We start from the raw sequence: 18,792 nt of genomic DNA, 5'->3' as shown, positions 1-18,792 counted from the left end.
AATTATAAAAGGTCACTTAATTCATAAAATTTCAAATGGATTTTATTTTGCAGTTGAGGAAAGCTATCGAGGATGCGAACGCCGGTATCCTGCCAATGCATCTCGAGTCGCACATCGCCGAGTCGATCTCGAGCCTGGCGAGAAGCGAGACGGACATAGAGAGCAACAAGAACATCAACGCGATAAATTCTATAGGTTCCTGCGAGGTGGACTGCGAGAAAACGGACAAAATCTGAAGGCTATGCCGTGTCGAGACGAGCGAAAGCTTATATTGTGATAGCCGCGTTGCCGTTGTCGCGTGACGCGGCCCGAATAATGCGAGAGAGCCGTGTTTTATCTAATATTTTCCTTTCCTCCTTCTTTCCCTTCCTGGTCATTCGCGCGATTCGAAAGCGACTATGCGTTAGCCGTTATGCGCGAGTAAAGCCCGAACTACGTCTATCGTGTAAAGTTCATCGTAAGCGATCGTAACGCTCGTCGTAACAGCTCATCGTATGAGTTGACTCAATTTGAAGCGGTACGATAGATGTGTAGATCTAGTTTAACGCGTAACGACACTCTCTCAAACACTTCTCTCGTACTTAAGCCTAAGGTGAGCGTAATAACACTAATAACGAAAGTCTCGAGGAAAGACACGAGTGCGCGAGATAGTATTAAGCGATGCAGCTCCGTTTCGGAATTTCCTGTTCTTTTTTAACATATAATGTCGTACGATATTAAGTGACACGACCGTCGGTCGCGTTCGTGCGCGAAGATTATTTTTACCGGATAGATAGATAGATGGATTCGTACATTGAGATTCGTGTCTCGACGGATGTTTTACGTGGAAATCGTTTTATCGAGAAACATCGAGGAGAGAACGTATGTTTTCCCGTTGTATATTTTAATTAGGATAATGCGCGTGCTTTTACACGTTTGCATGATGCACGAGAATGCGCGCGAGGTCTGGACCGGAACCAGACTGTGAATCTTGGTCGAGCCGAGAGTACGCGCTTACGAAATACGCTATGAATCGCGAGTCTATAATATCGTTACTGTCACAAGCGACAAAGTAAGTTTTTTAAACGGCTGAACGGGTCTCTCGACGGAGCGAAAGTGATTTGTAGTGCCAAAAGCAGCAACGGCGACGGCGACGCCGACGCCGACGCTGCGCTTCCCTCGTGTGATGAAACGCGTGCACAATTCGACCTAATGATAATTCCACGTACGAGATCATTCGTGACTCCTACGTCGACGCTCCTCTAGCTAGTAAGTATCTGACCATGGTTGTGCCAGACTATTATTTATTAATATAATTGTTAATTATTGTCAAATCAAGTACGCGAGAAAATCACCGCGTTGTAGATTGAACTTAGCAATTCTCTTCCATTCTCTATACGATACTTAATTTAGAAGCGGGGCGAGAAAGATGCTTCGGTTGCACATTGGATTTCTTCTAAGAACAATTCTAGTTTGCGTTTATTTCCATATATAGAATACGTTTAGAAATTATTTGACTTGAAAATCGAGTGCGGCTTTCGCTTGTGTCATTAAAAATCCCGTTGACCTATCGCGAGAATTATATTTTAACGAAAGTCGCATTTCGGATGTATCAGAATGAAGAGTATTTTCTTCTAATTTACTACTAGGTTAATTAGGATGTTACAGGCATAAGATTATGTATATCACAGTTACTATTCCGATAGTTTCTCATAGTGCAATTGAGACGATGTTGTCTACACCAAACTTTGTATTAATTGTTATTGCTACAGTCCAGAGAATGGCTTTAACGTCATTTTCATATATCGCCACTCGAAGGACCGCGAAAATTTTTAACGATATTTAAGATATTTTACATTTTACATTCCATTCAACTAGATTCTCATCTCGTTAGATTGTACATACATTTATTACGCCGCGTATTATTGCATCGTATAAGATGATGCTGTCCGCCGATTGTAAATAATTGTGCATCATGGAAAGACATTAAATAATTTATTACATTCGTGTGTTTGACAATATAATTATCAGCGCAATCACAAAGAGAATATGAAGAAAATGGAGAAAATTAATGAAAGACTGTTTTCGATCCATCAAGATAGTGAAAATGTGATTCAAGATTCGCTATTGGCTCGGTAACCGGTAGATTGAAGAGTTGATAGATGAAGATGTATATATAATCACGCAGTATATTTATACTTATATTTATATTTATACTTAATTTATATTTATGTTTATGTTTAATTTATTTTAAAAGAGATGGGAGGAGCAGGAAAGGAAAAATTTCTTCGCGATAAAAATAATTTTCTGCATCGTAACGCCTTTTATAACGTTATGATGAATTTAAACTTTAAGTCCTTAATACTTTAAATCCTCGAAAGAGCTCAAATGAGTCTTTCTTTCGCTTAATTTAATGATATACTGTTTGATTGACAGTCTCTTTCGCATTCGGTTACTTGTCCAGACTGAACCAACCGTGCAGACATTTAGGCACTGGTCCCGGTGTGTTGAAGGTAGCCCTCGCGATTTCCGTAAATGTTACAGCGTCCAAGATCAACAAACCGACTTGAGTCTCCTTCTCCGCCCAGACGAGCGAGCTCACAACCACCCCGTCGTCCTCGTTCTAAACAGAAAAAGAGCAAAAGAAAAGTAAGTTGGCTCCTCTCTTATTTTTCCGAGCAAATACTCGCGGCATATTCAGTTGATACCTTTCCATTGGGATTCGGCACGAAAATTGGTTCGCTTGGGTAAATACCATTTTCCTGCCATAATTTCTTGGTTTTTCGGACGGTGTCGACTTTGATAAGCTGCGAATAAAATTTTATTTTATTTTTACAGAGTGAAATGTCTTTGAGACATCTCGTCGCACTAAATTATGTAACAAGGGCACAGACTCGCAGCTCTTTAATCGAATACGCGCGGTATATACTTTACTTTAGAAGCTCGTGGAATGCACTTACCGTTCCAGGATTTTCCAGGTCCATATCGCAGGAGATCGCGTAGAAGTACCGATACTCTTTGCCGAGATGTAAATCCGTGTTTATCCGCGGAGTCTCGCAACCGACATCGCAGAGAAGCTCTGGCTTCACGAAAATCCTGCCGTCGTGAAGTCGGTGAGCGGTCGGTTTCCTCAACAGAGCGTTTTTATGCTTTTTTTGCCAGTACTTAGCTCTGCTGTCGTACGCAATTTCGTCCGCATTACTGTTGATGTCATAGCTCGGCCTACGATCGACAGACTCGCCGTTGACACTCTGTGACACCTCCATGCTCTGATACACCGTTTTAGTCGCGATGAGATTGTGTTCCGGTAGCGTGTCTGAGCTCGGTTTCTTCATCGGAAGTACGAAACGAAGCGGTCTGGCGCGGAACAGCTTCGAGAAATCGGGGTTTCCATGCATACTCTGCGTTAACATAAATATCCGTTAAGAATAAAGGCATCGCATTGCACTCTCGCTGCGCGTCTCGATCTCACGAATATCTTACTTTCATCGCGTCGATGTACATGTACTCTAACATCTTCGGGTTACGATAACAGCACACGTCTAGAACGACGTACTCCTTGTCGTGAGTCTCGAACTGATTGATAATGTGTAGGTAGAAAAACGTTTCCGCGACGAACGTCTTCACCAGTTGGCCCGTCTCCCTCGAGATCACGTGGATGAGAGTCTATAATAGTAACGGGAACATCAGCCTTAATTTGGTAATAACGATTTAACTTGCTTAACGATTTAATTCTTCCAATAAATACGTACGCTTTCGTTATCGTGCCACTTAAAGGAATTGATCATTGGTTCTTGTTTGAAGTGGCTCATCGTCATCTTGACAAAAGAGATCGACAGTGGTTGTTCCACAATGATGAAGAAATTCTCGGTGATGCCGAAGGTGTGCATGTATGATGGATTCAGCATCCACCTGCTCGGCACACTGGTCACGATCGTCGCTTGATCGAACATGGAGCGTTCCTTTTCTTTTCTAGAATTATCTGAGATAATCACACTCGACTTTACCAAAGACTTAATTATTTAATTTAAAATATTATAAACATAAATTTTACTACTTAAAATTATAATTTAAGTATTTCAATATCTAAAATTAATTTCTTGGCCATTAATGCAGTAAACATCCCAGTTTCTTCTTTCAAAAATTTCTCTTTATATTATATTACAAAAAAGAATGTCTTACCAGCAGTCGCGCTACTAGGAGAGAAGCGTACGACGTTGTATCGAGGCCCCGTCGGCGTTACGCTTAGTCCTACATTATAAACCGTACCGTCGGTCATAACGTGAGGATGTGAGGTGTGATTTACGATGTTAACGTGCTCGGACACATTTACCTAAAATAGTTTTTGCTATTAGAATTTATTATGAATGCCGCAAACTGATATTAAAAATTAAAGCTGATACTAGAAGCTGAAGTTGATCATTTAAGTTTAAAGCAAAAGATATGTGACAAGAACATTTACCCTGTTTATCGTCTCTAAATTCTTCGGATCGATCCTGTGCATCACCGGCGCTTCCGTGAACGTGTAATATTCGTCACCGAACGGGTACACCGAAATCATGGAATTGTCGGATAGTGTTTTGTTCGGATTAAACACTGTGGCCACTCTGAAAAATCATTGAAAAATAATTTTATAGAGAACTTGCAAAAAATCGGAATGTTTCCATGCAGAACTAAAAAACTTTGACGACAACGTATGATTTTTCGCAGTTTTCGCGGATTTTCACTATTTCACGATTTGTGAAGAGACACAGGAATACAATATATTGCAAATTCAAGCAAATTGACCGAAAACTTTTTTTTATATAAAATAAATCATGCGGGGTCCTTCATGTTTTAATCAAGATTACTTCTATTCGCGTCGCATTCTCTCTTTTACTCTTATATATACTTACCTGTGGAATATAGTCTGACAGGGATCCGGCGTCGCGTTCGTACCGAACTCGTTGAAGACTATCCTCTGAGCTGCCATGTTTCTCTTGTACACCTCAGTTTGGACGAATCGCCGCTGATAGGTGACCTCACCGTCCGCGATACCGAATCTGCACAATTTATTTGTGTCAATAGAAAGATTTAATTGTCAACTTTTTATTTGATGTAGCGTAAAAAATATACCTGTGTAGCAAGGCAGAGCTGTCGAAGAGATGCTGATAGCAGTAATTGCCCACTTTTAGATTGCCCGGGCCGTTTCGCAGCAGGGTGCCCTTCAGCCATTTGGGGATGGCGCCGATGATCTCGGTCGATCGTAGAGGCTCGATCACTTCCTTCTCGCAGCTTCTCATCCACACCGAGGTGTCGCAGTTGGCGTAATAATTCCCTTCCGCATCAGGTGATGTCTCATTTTCATTTATATCATCATGCTGTAAAATGATATTAATGCAAATTGACTTTGAGTAAGTTACTTTTTATATTCGCTGTTATCTGCGATATTTTCGAGCGAAGAATCATATGAGGAGACTTACATGAAATTTTGATTTCAACTTTCCACATTTTGCGTGCTCGAAATTATTTAGCACGTTTGATGTGTGGGACAACGACTCATTGGACGATGTTACGAGATTTACACATTCCATGTTGTAATTATTATTATTTTTTTTTTTATTCGTGAAGGGTGAATTTAATTATATTTAATGTGTGTAATTAGAGCGAGCTTCAAATTGCGCGATATTTCTTTTAATTTTTATTTTATTTACATTTACACATTACATGAAACTCGTTCACTTTTTTAGAACTTTTTAGAACGACATATCTTATTGTTCAGAAACTTTCAGATTCGTCCAACAATCTTGTATACTTCACTACCGATTTAGTATCCAATGCGAAAAGCGATCACTGATGCGTAATAAAAATTTATAACCACGTCAGATTATAATTTTAACACAATGTTTCAGGTTTTAATATATCACGCGTCCTCTTCTTTCTTCTTCTCTTCGTTATTCACGATGATGTTATCCTCGATCGCCAATTTCGAGACAAATAGTCTCAAGATCGTCTTCTTCTTCTTTCTATATGTAATGAAAGAAGCTTCCGAATCAAAAGCTGGAGTCGATACGGCCAGGAGCAAAGATCCTTGAGCAATGTTCAAATTCTACTTTGTTACGTGAGCCTCTTATCTTTAGATCGATTATTAGGAGTATAGTTTGATAGAGAATCCATGCCTCAGCAGAGAAAATGGACGTTCTGCTAAATAATTTATATTTGAACTTAAGCTAGAGCTTTGGCGAGTAAAGGGCGCTACCAACAGGGGCCTCGTTGTCATTCTTGCATATATATATAAACCGTGATAACATAATCTGTGAATTTTGAGAATAGAAATTTAAAAATAGAATAGCTTAATTTAGTCGGGAAGCGACTGAAGGTGACATAATTAAATCAGGAGTAAACGTTTGAGATTCGTGACTGAAGAAGCAGTAAATCGGTAGGAGAGAGATCCTATATTATTCATAATAATGGAACGTATATATGCCTAAGCTGTGCTGTTGTGAACTGTTTAAAGGTAGGAGTAGTTTTCAGGGAGCAATGAATTTTTCAGAAATAGAAGAGCCTGCGACTGACTGAAGTTCGGAACAAAATAATCGAATCTTATCTTGAGTGGAAGCTCTCTAGTTTCAGCAAGCATGACGTTGGTAGGGGTAGAAATTCTGTAGTCAAATGCTGAACGAACCGTTGCAACTTGAAATTTCTCCAGTTGAGAGAAAAGAAAGACTTACAATTAATCGTTATCATCACGAATCGACGAGAGTATCTGGTGCACTCTTACGTGGGTGAAATCCATCGTTCGCGGCACAAGTTCTGACTACGAGTGGCGTCGCGATGCGCAGTTCTGCTGACCTTAAAGCGACGTTACGCTTGGGACGTTGTTTTAATCCGATTTAACAAGCGACACTAGTTGATCGAAGCCTTTGATCGGCTCTCTTATATGCGTCATTTGTCTGGCTTATTGCATTCGCGTGGAAAACCGCGACACGTGAATGGAGATCGAACACGTGATCCACTTTCCGCATTGGATTGAAAGAAGCACTCAAAAGACAAACAGATTTCGAGGGAAAAATCGCGTTGCAGATTATATGCTTTAACGTATTATTATTATTATTATTATTATTATTATTATATAGATATATTATATAATATATATATTTTTCTTATTTTTGTTTATAGAACATACTACTAAAGTTTGTACGGAAAAACCTGGGGCGCCTTATGTATTATTATAATATATATGTTAGTGTTATATATATATATATATATATAGAGGAAAGTCCCCTATTATGAGATAGGCTCCTAATATGCGACAGCGAGGTTTCTGCTAAACTAATAGGCCCTATCTGTTGGTTCCACCATGAACTTATTGCCTTTGGGGTAAAACCTATTTAGTGAAAAATTCATTGTTTGATCGTGCGTGTAGTCGTTGCAGAGAAAGAAATTGTGAAATTGGATGTTGTCAAGTGTCATGGATATGAGTCTTTAAACCTTGTTTATTATATAATTAATAAATATTTGGCAATAAGTTCTGCATGCAGCGATAGAGTAAGGTCGTATTAATAGGAAAATACGGAATATGTTGAGTTGCTCAATTGTAGAGATTAGATTTGGTGATCGTGAAACCGCAAAGCGTGGTACTCGTAACATGAGATACTCAGGGTACTCCTGGGTTGCTGGAGTATGAAAGTTATTGTATAGTAATAAAAGAAGAGAAAATATTATATTAACGTTAAGGGAAGGTTTATACAAATTTATAAGACTGTGCTGACCTTGATTTGAGAGGGAAGGCTGGAGGGGGGAGATTAGGTACAATATTGAGTATAAGTGGGTTTACGATTGTTGCAAATATGCTTCTGCATCACATGTGTATTTGAGAAACATTAAATAAAGGTTTTTAATAGTAATACTGATGTATTTTGCACTTTATTAGCGATTTCCCGGGGTCTCTCATATTAGGAGCACACTTTTGCGATTTTGCCGAAAGCTCATTTTTCACATTTTTCTAATTTTCAGCAAAATTAATATTTAAATTAAATTTTACATTTCAGCATCTTAAAGCTTATTAAATTCCCTTCAAAATGACCTACTATATTTTTCAATTCTGCCCATAGACTTCCGGCAGTCACACAAAATAGATATGGTATCTCATAATCGGGTACTTTCCTCTATGTATATACATGTATAATGATAAAAGGAGAAAAAATATACATATTCCTTTGCTGTCTACATACGGGACTATTTTGCAATAATATCGATTAAATTTAGCCAAAAGATCAAGAATCTATTCGTAAAGAAAGAAAGTAATACGTCAAATTAAATTGAATTACTTTTTATATCGTATTTGATACTCATACGTGGACCAATTTAAAAAATTGGCAAGTTTTTTCAACAATTACATAAGAGAACGCAGTAGATGTACGTAGGTATACCTACGTGCCAAGACTTTGCAAACTGCACTACAATATTTATTTTCGATAAAACAATTAAAAGGTCAAAATTAAAGGAACCCGTTTTGTTTTTGTCTTCATTTTTGCGTTACATCTCGTTACTTATAATATAGATATTGAATTATTAACTTCTTATTAAAATACGGTAAAATAAACGGAAAAATAGATGTGAATAAATTTTCTAGTTTATCGACTACACATGTTACTGCAGATCGTGTCGAAAGATAATCTGCAGAGGACACCACAATTCACAATTCGCAATTGCTGCTTATCTCGATTTTTTCTTTTGTGATATGATAAATTAAGTTTAAATTTTATAAGATAGATAGGATCTGACTAAATATACTTTAACATGATAATACCAAAGGCACACATGCTTCTTTCGTCATTCAGCTTAATTACAGTTTGCATTACTACAATTCAATTAAATTATATCAGGCAAAGTTATATCAAGACTAGATAATTTCGAAAAAATGCAATTAAAATTTGATAAATCTTTAAATTAACTGACCCGCACTTCAACTTTAACCTTTAACTCGTACAATTACAGACCTCGTTTCACATCCGAGTTAAGATCCTGATGCCGATGGATCTCACTTTTTGGATGCAAATTTTATTTAATAATTTTTTAATGAACAACGAGCGACAGCAAAAACCTTTTGTATATTACTCAGGATGATAAGCTTATGACAGCATATGTCAAGGTCAAAATCATTGGAGATGGGTTAATTAACCTAAAGATTTACGAAATTTTATAACATAATATTTGACCAAATATGCTCTTTCCTTCTATTAACAGTTATAATTAAGTTATATCAGGCAAAGTATACATCAAGACTGGATAATTTTGAAAGAACGCAATTTATTTTTTTTAGCGCAATAATTATTGTGCGACGAACATGAGATAATCTCTTTTTTAATTTATTTCAAACTGTGTTTCTTATCGAATTTTTTTTCCGTTCGATGTTTCACAACTAAATTATTGTTATTAATGATATTAAATTATAATTAATAGAATTAATCAAATAAATTAGCGCAATTTAGTCACTCTAACATGACATATTTAAACCACGCATACGCCCATTTCAACATAGTGCGTCAACATATAGTGTTTTTACTCGGATAATAATTAATCAGCCGAATCATTATTCATCAATGAAGCTCATTAGTTATTGATTCAGCGAAGACGATTGATTTACTCACGTCTCACGTTCTATACGCTTCTCCATTATTTTCTGCACTTTTCAAACGCAGAAAATATACCTGAATAGATTCAAGACCTATATCTCTTTAGACATCAACAACTTTTGGGATGTAACTTAAAAAATAGATATAATATAGATCTTTGAATTTTATATATCATGAATTTCAAAGATCATTGTTGTTTGATCTCGCTATAAGGCCCACGTCAATTGTCTCAAAGATTATTTTTACATAATTTGATAAAAAAGGAAAAACATAATTTAATCAAAGGGACTTAACAGACATTTACATACATTTTTCCACAACATTTTACATTCAACAAATGTGTAAAATGTCCTTTTACAATGTAAATGTATTTTTACAAATTTTATACAAACAGATGTAGACCTAACGGGTTTTTTATACATAGGGCTAACATCACGACTGGTCCTTTTCTCTTTATTCTTTTCTCCCCTCGTTTTTATACTTACCGGGAACAGATCTTTAATATCGTACAACATAGGTAGCGGCTTGGTATTTTTCATTGTGAAGCAAGCCTTGAACATCTTGGTAGGAAACGTGTGACGCACAAGAAGGACGAATACTGACGACGACACCGCTCTTGGTCGAATTCGCATTGAAAAGTTGACCAAATTCCAAAATTATTGGCGATATTGCTATGTCGCCGTTGCACAGTTCTGCTGACCTTAAAGCGAGTTACGCTTTGGATGTTGTTTTAATCCGATCTAACGAGCGACACCAGTTGATCAAAGCCTTTGATCGGCTCTCTTATATAAGTCATTCGTCTGGCTTATCGCATTCGCCGTTGCGCAGAACTTTTTCTCTTTCCTCTTTCCTCTTTCCTCTTTCCTTCTTCCTCTTTTCTATTTTCTGTTTTCTCTTTCAGAGTTTCGATTTTCCTCTCCTTCCTTTCTTGAACGCTAAAACGAAAGAGAAAAGAAAAGTACTAAAAAATACAAGAGTATCGAAATGGAAGAGACATGATCTCTTTTACCGAGAAAGGGTTTTGCAACAAACATTCCCGATAAAATGAAATAAAAGAATCGGGCTCGTGTGTATTAAAACAATGTGGAAAGGTCAAGGGCCAATAAATGAGCCATGTATGTTAAATTAAAATTAAATAATTTATTAAATACTAAATATAAATACCGTGGAACATTTTGATCTACACTAAATTTTTATTCATTAAAATTTTCAGCTATTAATTAAAAAATGAATACAATAAAAAAGTTAAAGCCACATAGAGTACATAGACAATGCAGTGAAGAAAATAAAAGATGAGGAACAGAGATCAGGTCAATGAAACACTAAATTAACAATCAAAAATAGTTTAAAATATTAATGAAATATTATAATAAACAATATAAAAATGTTATGTAAAATACGCAAATTATAGTGGATCAGCAAGAAGTTACATCGCGTTTGAAAGCATTATAAAATTAAGCGTAGTGACATAATAAAAGTAACAATCGAAAACATATTTTTGAAGTCGAGTTTTAAAACAATAAACAATGATTAAATAAATATAATCAAAGGTTGAGAAATCCATAACTGATTCTTCGTTTGGAGGCGAGAATAAATCGAGCAACAAAAGAATAAAAAAACAAATAGGGCATAAAACTGTTTTTGGTTTATTTCTTTGGAATCATTCCTGATAATCTAGATAAATGAAAATTTAATATATAGAAATATATGTATTGTATATATTAAATTAATGAATATATAATAGTAGATAATATGTTATAAATTTGATACGTGGAAATGTGCTGAAAACTTAGACAAATAGAGATAAGATAAATAAAAATAAATATAGAACCGCATGTTTGTCGAAGAGTTTATTATCAATGAAAGTCTCGGAGCGTAAAGCGTGGGAGATTTCGATAATAATTATATATATCCATTCATGCAGGCCAAAATCATTGCAACGTATACGTGGCACTTTTGACGTTTATTGAGTAACCATTGTCATTCGTGCGAGCGCGCGCGACATTCGGTGGTTAAAATCGATGAATTCGACGGTTAAAATACTTAAAATCGCTATCGTTCAACGACCGGATCGAGCCTTTGCTCGAACATTGCTTAATCAGCCTGATTACTTTTGCAGTGCAAAATAAAACATAATAACAATGCCGTACGCGTGCCGACTCACGGAATCGCGATAAGAGAGACGACAGCCTTGACGTTGTGCTTGCACAAATAAAACTTTGAATATGGGTCATTTATGTTTAATGGTAAGTGGAAGTAATTAATTGCTGTAATTACTGTTTGGAATTGATCAGTACTAATTCTTTATTATATTCATTCTTTTTGGTACATCGACAATTGGAGATAGTAATATTTACGATTACTGTAATTACTGTAATTTGGAATTGATTAGTACGAATTCTTATTCTAATATTCATTCTTTTTGGTAACATCGACAATTAGAGATATTAATGTTTACGATTTTTTTTAGCATTTCTACAAATAGTACAATAAAAATTTAGCAATAGCGTGACAATTTCTTTGAATCGGAAAAATACAACTGAAGACAACTCAAAAAATGTCTATTATTTCCGATTGTTTGACACCCCTTGACAGTAAAATCTGATAAAAAATCTGGTATGATAAAAATATTGAATAAAGAACGTCGATGTAACGCGCGTCGACGGCGACGATCGGAAACCTCGAAGAGATAATCGATGTTCGAAGAGAAAGAACGTATACCGAGCGTTATATTGGTTTCTCCTTTAGTTTAGTCTCCTTGTGCCAAAACTACGCGAGAGACTTACGAGTCCAAGCAATATACGTTAGGTATTCGATTTCACGCGTGCAAGTACGCCACGAGCGACACGTGAAGCCGGACATCTAGATCAAGCGAACGAGCGCGAATAAGCGCCAACAAACGTTTTGCAAATTGCTATATGCGTGCTTGTTCGCGCTCGTTTACTCGCGCCTCGCCGGCCTCGCTCTGGCCTGTCAGATCCGCGGGCTGTTTCGCGCGGAACGCGGCAGCGCCCGTCCGGCCCGTCCCTTTAACGCGCGAAATGCACATGCTCGCACCACGTGTTACTCACGTGCTCGCGACGCGAGAGGCATGAGGCATGTCGCGTGAGCGCGCACGCTAATAAAATCGAATTAGTGCCGCTACGTACCCGGTGGTTGGAAAACAATGCGGCCCTCCTTTCTCTCGAGGCGCCCGCGCCCGCGCCGTTACGGAGCGCCTCGTTAGAGAACGTCCCCTCGGCTACCCCGGGATTCGTTTCCGCGACGATTTGCGTTTGCATAACCAGCGAATTACGGCTCCGGACAAAAGAGCGTACACGGCTAATAATTTCTGTTCAGGTTCGATCGACAGAACGTGGATAATGTCACGTCCGTTTTTGGGTCAAAACATTTAAGTTATTTACCCGGGATTTGGACCAGGTTGCGTGATTAATCCAGTCCGAAGAGATATTGAATTTTATATGTTTTAAACCGAGGCTCAGATTTGTTTATTAAATTAAAATTTAGAAAATTTACTATTAAATCCAAAGGGTTTAATTTATATGGAATTAAAGTTTGAGTTTTATTGGAATGAGAATTAAAAGAAATCCTATTGCTACACACACACACACACACACACTCCTTGGCAGCGACAGGTAAAGGAAGGAAATCTTCTGTTGCCGCACACTCTTTGGCAGCGACAAAAATATCAGGAAATTACTGTTGTCATGCTCTTTGGCAGCGACAGTTAATTGAGTTGTGAAATTAAAGGATATTAGAGTAAAATTAATTTTGAGAATTAAAATTAGAATTACTTTTATTCAGGGAGAATATGTTTACAACTTTTGTTTAAAATCTAGTTTAATTGATATGATTTTAATTTTCTTGTTTACAATTGTATAGTTAAGATCCTGTTTTAAAGATTTGTTGAAGTTAAAGTGTATAAGTCAGAATTTGATATATTAGCTCGCATAAAGACTGTCGGTAGATTAGGTTATGAGCACAGGAAAATAACTAACTGTACGATGATTTTTCGCGCTTATTTATACTCAAGTGGTAAGAACCTCCAGCGCGAGCTTCTCAGTACTCCTTTGTCTTTGTATCTTAAAGGAGGAGAAAGGTCTTATCACTAGGTGTAATTCTATGCGAACTGCGAACCGCGGTCTGAGAACCGTCTCTCCATCAGAAATCGGATAATTAATCTTTTAACATTCCTGGCTATTTTAAGACTGACAATGAGTTAAATTTTGCTCGCATGTAACAATAAGTAGAAATCGACTTGAAAAACCAGTATAATTCATAACCCTTCGTGGTCAACATGACCCCAACAATTTTTCAAAACAGAATTACACTAACTCCAAGCTTTGAAACGAACCTTATGGTGCCGAAAATTGACATTTCTTACAAGTCTTTCTGACAGTTCGTTAGACCCGAAGAGAATTGCTTGTTCACTTTTTTCGAAACTTATCCACTTTGTATTGCAAAATAAATACCTTTTTTGGAACATACACTGCCGTACTATTTTTTTCCAAAAAGTGTCACATCTTATGGGTACAGTTATAAATTTTTAGCCAAAAATATCAATAATTTAAAAGTCTTTTTTTATGTACTTTAACTTTGCGATTTTTTTCAATATGTTAATATTAAATTATTAATAAAATTAATGTTACGGCAGGTTTTACAACATTTCAAGAAGGTTCAGTCAATTTTTTCAAGTCAAAATAATGAAAACTGTAAATATGGCAGCCGATTAAAGTCGCTAAGGTCGTTTTGATCCCGGTGTAGCCATCATGAAACTGCAGATAAGTGTGACCACGAAGGATTAAATTAGCGACGGTTTAATTTTCTTTTTTTCTGGCAGGAGTAACGACGGTCTTTTCGAAATTACTTATTTGTAAAATACCGTTATACTTATTATACATATTATTACACTATATATTTATTTACTCACATTTATATTTTCGTTATGGGTCAACGTCTCTCCGTTTTTTAGATTCTCTGTTATGCGGTCTTATACGTTCTAGATGCTGTTCCTCTTTACTTCGAATGCACTTGTTTCGCTTTTGCACTTTCTTCCTTTAATTTGGATGCTTATATATGTACATAAAGATTTTGAAATGCAGAAGGAGGGGGTGCTTTGACCTCATGGTCTTTGATAAATAATTTGACCAAATTTTATCACTTTGCGTAATTACGTTTAAATAATTATATATATATATATAATTATATATATATATATATATAATATATATATATATATATATATATATATATAAGGGTCACAACGCGGATCACGGTGCGTCCAGATATAAATGTGATTTATTCCTCGAATTACAAAATTCCACACTTATATCACACTTATTATATGCAAAACGTTCTTTCCTTAATTATTTAAACGTAATTACGCAAAGTGATAAAATTTGGTCAAATTATTTATCAAAGACCATGAGGTCAGGGCACCCCCTCCTTCTATATATATATATGGAACAATCCACGTCACTTTTACCCCCCATCTGTCCAAAATTGGTATGGACGGATTTTAATGACTAAGGGCGGAAAATGTTCGCCTTGAAAAGAGCTTTCGAAAGACGTGTGGCATATATGCGCAATTCAACATGGCGTCATAGTTATGGCTGCTTAAGGTGATCCTAAAGCCGTGATCCTAACCGGTTTTTTTCTTAGCACTAATCTTTTAATTGGCTTTATAGAAATACAAAATTCTTGTCTAGAATTAAAGTACGCATCAAAATCTAGGTCATGGTGGTCGAATTTATATCGAAAACAAAAAAAAATTAATATTTTTTGTTATACGTGTGACGACCACCACATATAAATTCGACCACCATGACCTAGATTTTGATGCGTACTTTAATTCTAGACAAGAATTTTGCATTTCTATAAAGCCAATTAAAAGATTAGTGCTAAGAAAAAAACTGAAAAAAACCGGTTAGGATCACGGCTTTTAGGATCACCTTAAAAGGATAAATTCAAAATTTCAGATTCAACATGACGCCATGTTGAATTGCGCATATATGCCACACGCCTTTCAAAAGCTCTTTTCAAGACGAACATTTTCCGCCCTTAGTCATTAAAATCCGTCCATACCAATTTTGGACAGATGGGGGGTAAAAGTGACGTGGATTGTCCCATATATATATATATATATGTAAATATTTTTTATTGCTACATCAACAATCCATCACAATATTTACAGATGTATACTATTGATATTTGATAGATTATCGCTCGATTATTTCGCTCTTAAGCTATTGCCTAAAGATTTCCTGAAGGAAAAACATAAATAGGCACATATATCTCAAATTTAAAAAAATTGTGAAAAAGAGAAACGTTTTTTTATCACAAAATTTAATTAGGTTAAACAGGTAAATTAATTTTATAATATTTGACGTTATCTTTGGAGTTGTCCTTCAAGGCCTTTCAATTACGCACAATAATTCCCAACAGGTGAAACGAACGCATAAAATCGAGAAGACAAGCGGTGCAATATTAAATTCCAATTGCGCGGTAAACATATTTCACGAAATATTAAAGTATAAAAATATAAAAATATACAAGACTTTGTGGAGTAAATGATGAAATCAAACAATCGTGATATTTTTTTTTTATTTTTGCACACCGACCATTTTTTTATACGATCAACGAGTAACTCCGGTACATTTTTACAGTGAAACTTTTGAAAATCAAAAATTTCATTTTAAAAAGAAAAAATTATAAATTGTTTATGAATTTATTTATTTTTATTTTTTAATTACACATGTCACCGTAGCGATGCTGGGTGGAGTGGTGCATATTATGAATGTTATCGTAGCGATGACAATGGAGTACAAAGGGTTAATCATTCATGATATATAAAATTCGAGACTTTATTTTTGTAATGTATAATTAAAAAATTAGTGATTACATATGTTTAAAAAAATAGAGTTTGGATCTGTTTGGGTGTTTTTTGCGCTTGAAACAGGAGGAAAAATAGCGGAGAAGCATATAAAACGTGAGCAAATTAAAATCGCCTTCGCTGAATCGATAATGAATTCAAGTGATTAATTATATTATCCGAATAAAAACGTTGGCTTGTGATAACATTCCGGTAACATCCGGTATATCGAGATATCGTACAATACATTTCGGAGACACGCGCTCGCTTTCCGCTCTTTCATTTGGCGTATTTGTCTCGCGGTGGGCGGCTTTGCCGTAACGAGGCCCCATTTCATTCCTAGCAATGAGTCACGTTCACGAGCATCCATTTCTATTCTTTTATCGAATTGTTTACTCATCGCGTTAACATGATTGCCGCGGGACGATTAATTAACAGCGTCCCTTCGTCGCGCGCGTCAATCCGCTGATTAATGGTAGAAAAAAAAAGAAAAGTCCGTTTGCTTCCTTTTTTCTGTGTTTCATAACAATTGAACTTTAATATGAAAGTAATTGCGCGCGCAAGCATCTCTAATATAAAAGAAATATGATAATTTTATTTATAAATCACGGCAAATTTGTTAAATAATTTTTCTAAACCGATCTTTCAATTCTTCGAAATCAACCGTTCTAAATACTGTAATTATTTACTCGCGCAGAAGATGTTTTCTTTCAGTTTACATTATTAAATATCCTAAAAAATTACCGTATACAATATATTTATTGTCCTACAGCAGGCGACTTTCCCTAGTGTTTTTTTGGTGCTTAATAAGTATCAATTATCCCCAATTAATCATCTCAACAAGACAATACTTATGTATTCTGTCTGAACAGCCAATTAAAATCCTGACTGCGATATAAAACTCGCGCATAGCTTTCGACAATTAGATAATTTTTATGATCGAAAACATTTGCGTCTAGCTCTATAGGAGATAACAAATGCCAGTATTATTAAAAGCGCAAATACGAGCACTTTATTTGAATTTAAATGATTAAATGTAATACAAATTAATATCGCGTTATTTCAGCGCCGAATTTTTCGTCGTTACGAACATCGTTTTTTGACATTTATTTTATACATATAGATTATCAAGTCATAGAAGATGTTAAAAATGTAACTCTTCTTTATTAAGGACTTTCTAAAATTCTTTCCTCCATGTTATCTTCTTGTTTTCTGTCTTTCGGATGTTTTGCACTATACGTTTTTTATATATATAAAAATCAAATCTAAACCCCGGATTTATTTACTACATAAACAAGTTTTTTTACTTATTTCTCGAAAATTGCTATCAATTTGTAAACTAAATTTTGTAATTTTGTTTATATTATGTTTATGAGCTTTTGAGTGTTGTAACTTTTCGCGCGAAATGTCGTAGTCTGATTTTTCAGTCAAAAATCATCTTCATATTATCTGTAGCGCGATATAAAGCAAACGTTTAATTTAGTCAGCACAAAAGAGAGAAATAAATTATCCTCATTATCTATCAAATGCGCAGTTAATAAACTCGAGATATTATATATAAGTATATTAATTCGTAAATCTCTCACAGATTTTCATTTTGTTACCGATAGTTATAGTTTTTTGTAGAGAATAATAATATACAATCAAGCGAAGGGAAAAACGCCGAAATAATAATATATCATTTATATTATACAATAATTTAAATAAACCCTCGGAATAAACAGATTAATACATGTCGATAAGCATATTAGAGAGATGTACGTTCGATGATTAAATTTCTCTGTTTCGTAGTCTCTCGTGCATTTTATTTATTATCATAATTTATATTTCTTACGAAATAATTTTCATTCTTATTTGTCAACAAATCAATTCGTTTACAACTTAATGCAAAACTTAAATACCTTTTTATTCTCGACTTCCGACTTCCAATCTTTTTTCGTCAATTGCAACGATGTGGCAAATTGTGCTGATCTCTCGATAGCCTTATTGACAAATGCAACTATCCGTCCGCAATTGATAAATAATTTCCTCGAATTTATTATATATAAACTGAGATGAGAAGAACAATTTTTTCGTTGCTCAATTTTAGAGCCCACTCTCTTGTTAGCGACACACCGCTAAAAGAACTACTGTACTACTTTACGAACAAAATGACGCGTATCGCCGTATGCCCATCGTCATATTGAAAATAATAGATCGAGATCTTTTCTATTTCTATCTGTCTAATTATCTGATGTACACAAGATGTTAGATTAAACTTCGAAAACCTTGAATCTTATATTTTAGTAAGTCTGATTAAAACTATAGTGATTAAAACTAATAACG

The 18,792-nt window shown here is 35.5% G+C and overlaps 3 protein-coding genes across 10 annotated transcripts in view; 2 read left to right on the top strand and 1 right to left on the bottom strand.

Annotated features, from left to right (window-relative positions):
- Clc-a (chloride channel protein 2) overlaps window positions 1-1,982 on the top strand; it is a 32,722-nt gene extending 30,740 nt beyond the window's left edge. For all 4 annotated transcript variants that reach the window (XM_071795318.1, XM_071795319.1, XM_071795316.1 and 1 more), the window contains one exon: window positions 54-1,982. In XM_071795318.1, coding sequence (XP_071651419.1) covers window positions 54-236 — 183 coding nt within the window. In that variant the 3' untranslated portion in view covers window positions 237-1,982. The remainder of the gene's footprint in view (window positions 1-53) is intronic.
- Ninab (neither inactivation nor afterpotential B) overlaps window positions 1,958-18,792 on the bottom strand; it is a 22,453-nt gene continuing 5,618 nt past the window's right edge. The window contains exons 1-11 of one of the 4 annotated variants that reach the window (XM_071795328.1): window positions 6,690-7,045; window positions 5,442-6,048; window positions 5,095-5,339; window positions 4,875-5,021; window positions 4,442-4,586; window positions 4,162-4,312; window positions 3,732-3,961; window positions 3,463-3,645; window positions 2,940-3,380; window positions 2,688-2,786; window positions 1,958-2,602 (exon numbers count right to left, since the gene is read on the bottom strand). In XM_071795328.1, coding sequence (XP_071651429.1) covers window positions 2,432-2,602; window positions 2,688-2,786; window positions 2,940-3,380; window positions 3,463-3,645; window positions 3,732-3,961; window positions 4,162-4,312; window positions 4,442-4,586; window positions 4,875-5,021; window positions 5,095-5,339; window positions 5,442-5,552 — 1,923 coding nt within the window. In that variant the 5' untranslated portion in view covers window positions 5,553-6,048; window positions 6,690-7,045 and the 3' untranslated portion in view covers window positions 1,958-2,431. Of the gene's footprint in view, window positions 2,603-2,687; window positions 2,787-2,939; window positions 3,381-3,462; window positions 3,646-3,731; window positions 3,962-4,161; window positions 4,313-4,441; window positions 4,587-4,874; window positions 5,022-5,094; window positions 5,340-5,441; window positions 6,049-6,689; window positions 7,046-10,081; window positions 10,532-18,792 lie in introns of those variants that run through there. The other 3 variants (XM_071795329.1, XM_071795327.1, XM_071795330.1) reach the window with 3 other exon arrangements.
- LOC139823055 (facilitated trehalose transporter Tret1) overlaps window positions 11,618-18,792 on the top strand; it is a 27,748-nt gene continuing 20,573 nt past the window's right edge. Inside the window, exon 1 of one of the 2 annotated variants that reach the window (XM_071795331.1) lies at window positions 11,618-11,842. The gene's annotated coding sequence lies outside the window, so the exon portion shown is untranslated. The remainder of the gene's footprint in view (window positions 11,843-18,792) is intronic. The other variant, XM_071795333.1, reaches the window with a different exon arrangement.

The sequence above is a fragment of the Temnothorax longispinosus genome, chromosome 12 (genome assembly GCF_030848805.1).
Source record: "Temnothorax longispinosus isolate EJ_2023e chromosome 12, Tlon_JGU_v1, whole genome shotgun sequence".
NCBI classification, from domain to species: Eukaryota; Metazoa; Arthropoda; class Insecta; order Hymenoptera; family Formicidae; genus Temnothorax; species Temnothorax longispinosus.
The sequence above is the reverse complement of the archived record's forward strand: the minus strand, read 5'-3'. Positions and strand labels throughout refer to the sequence as shown.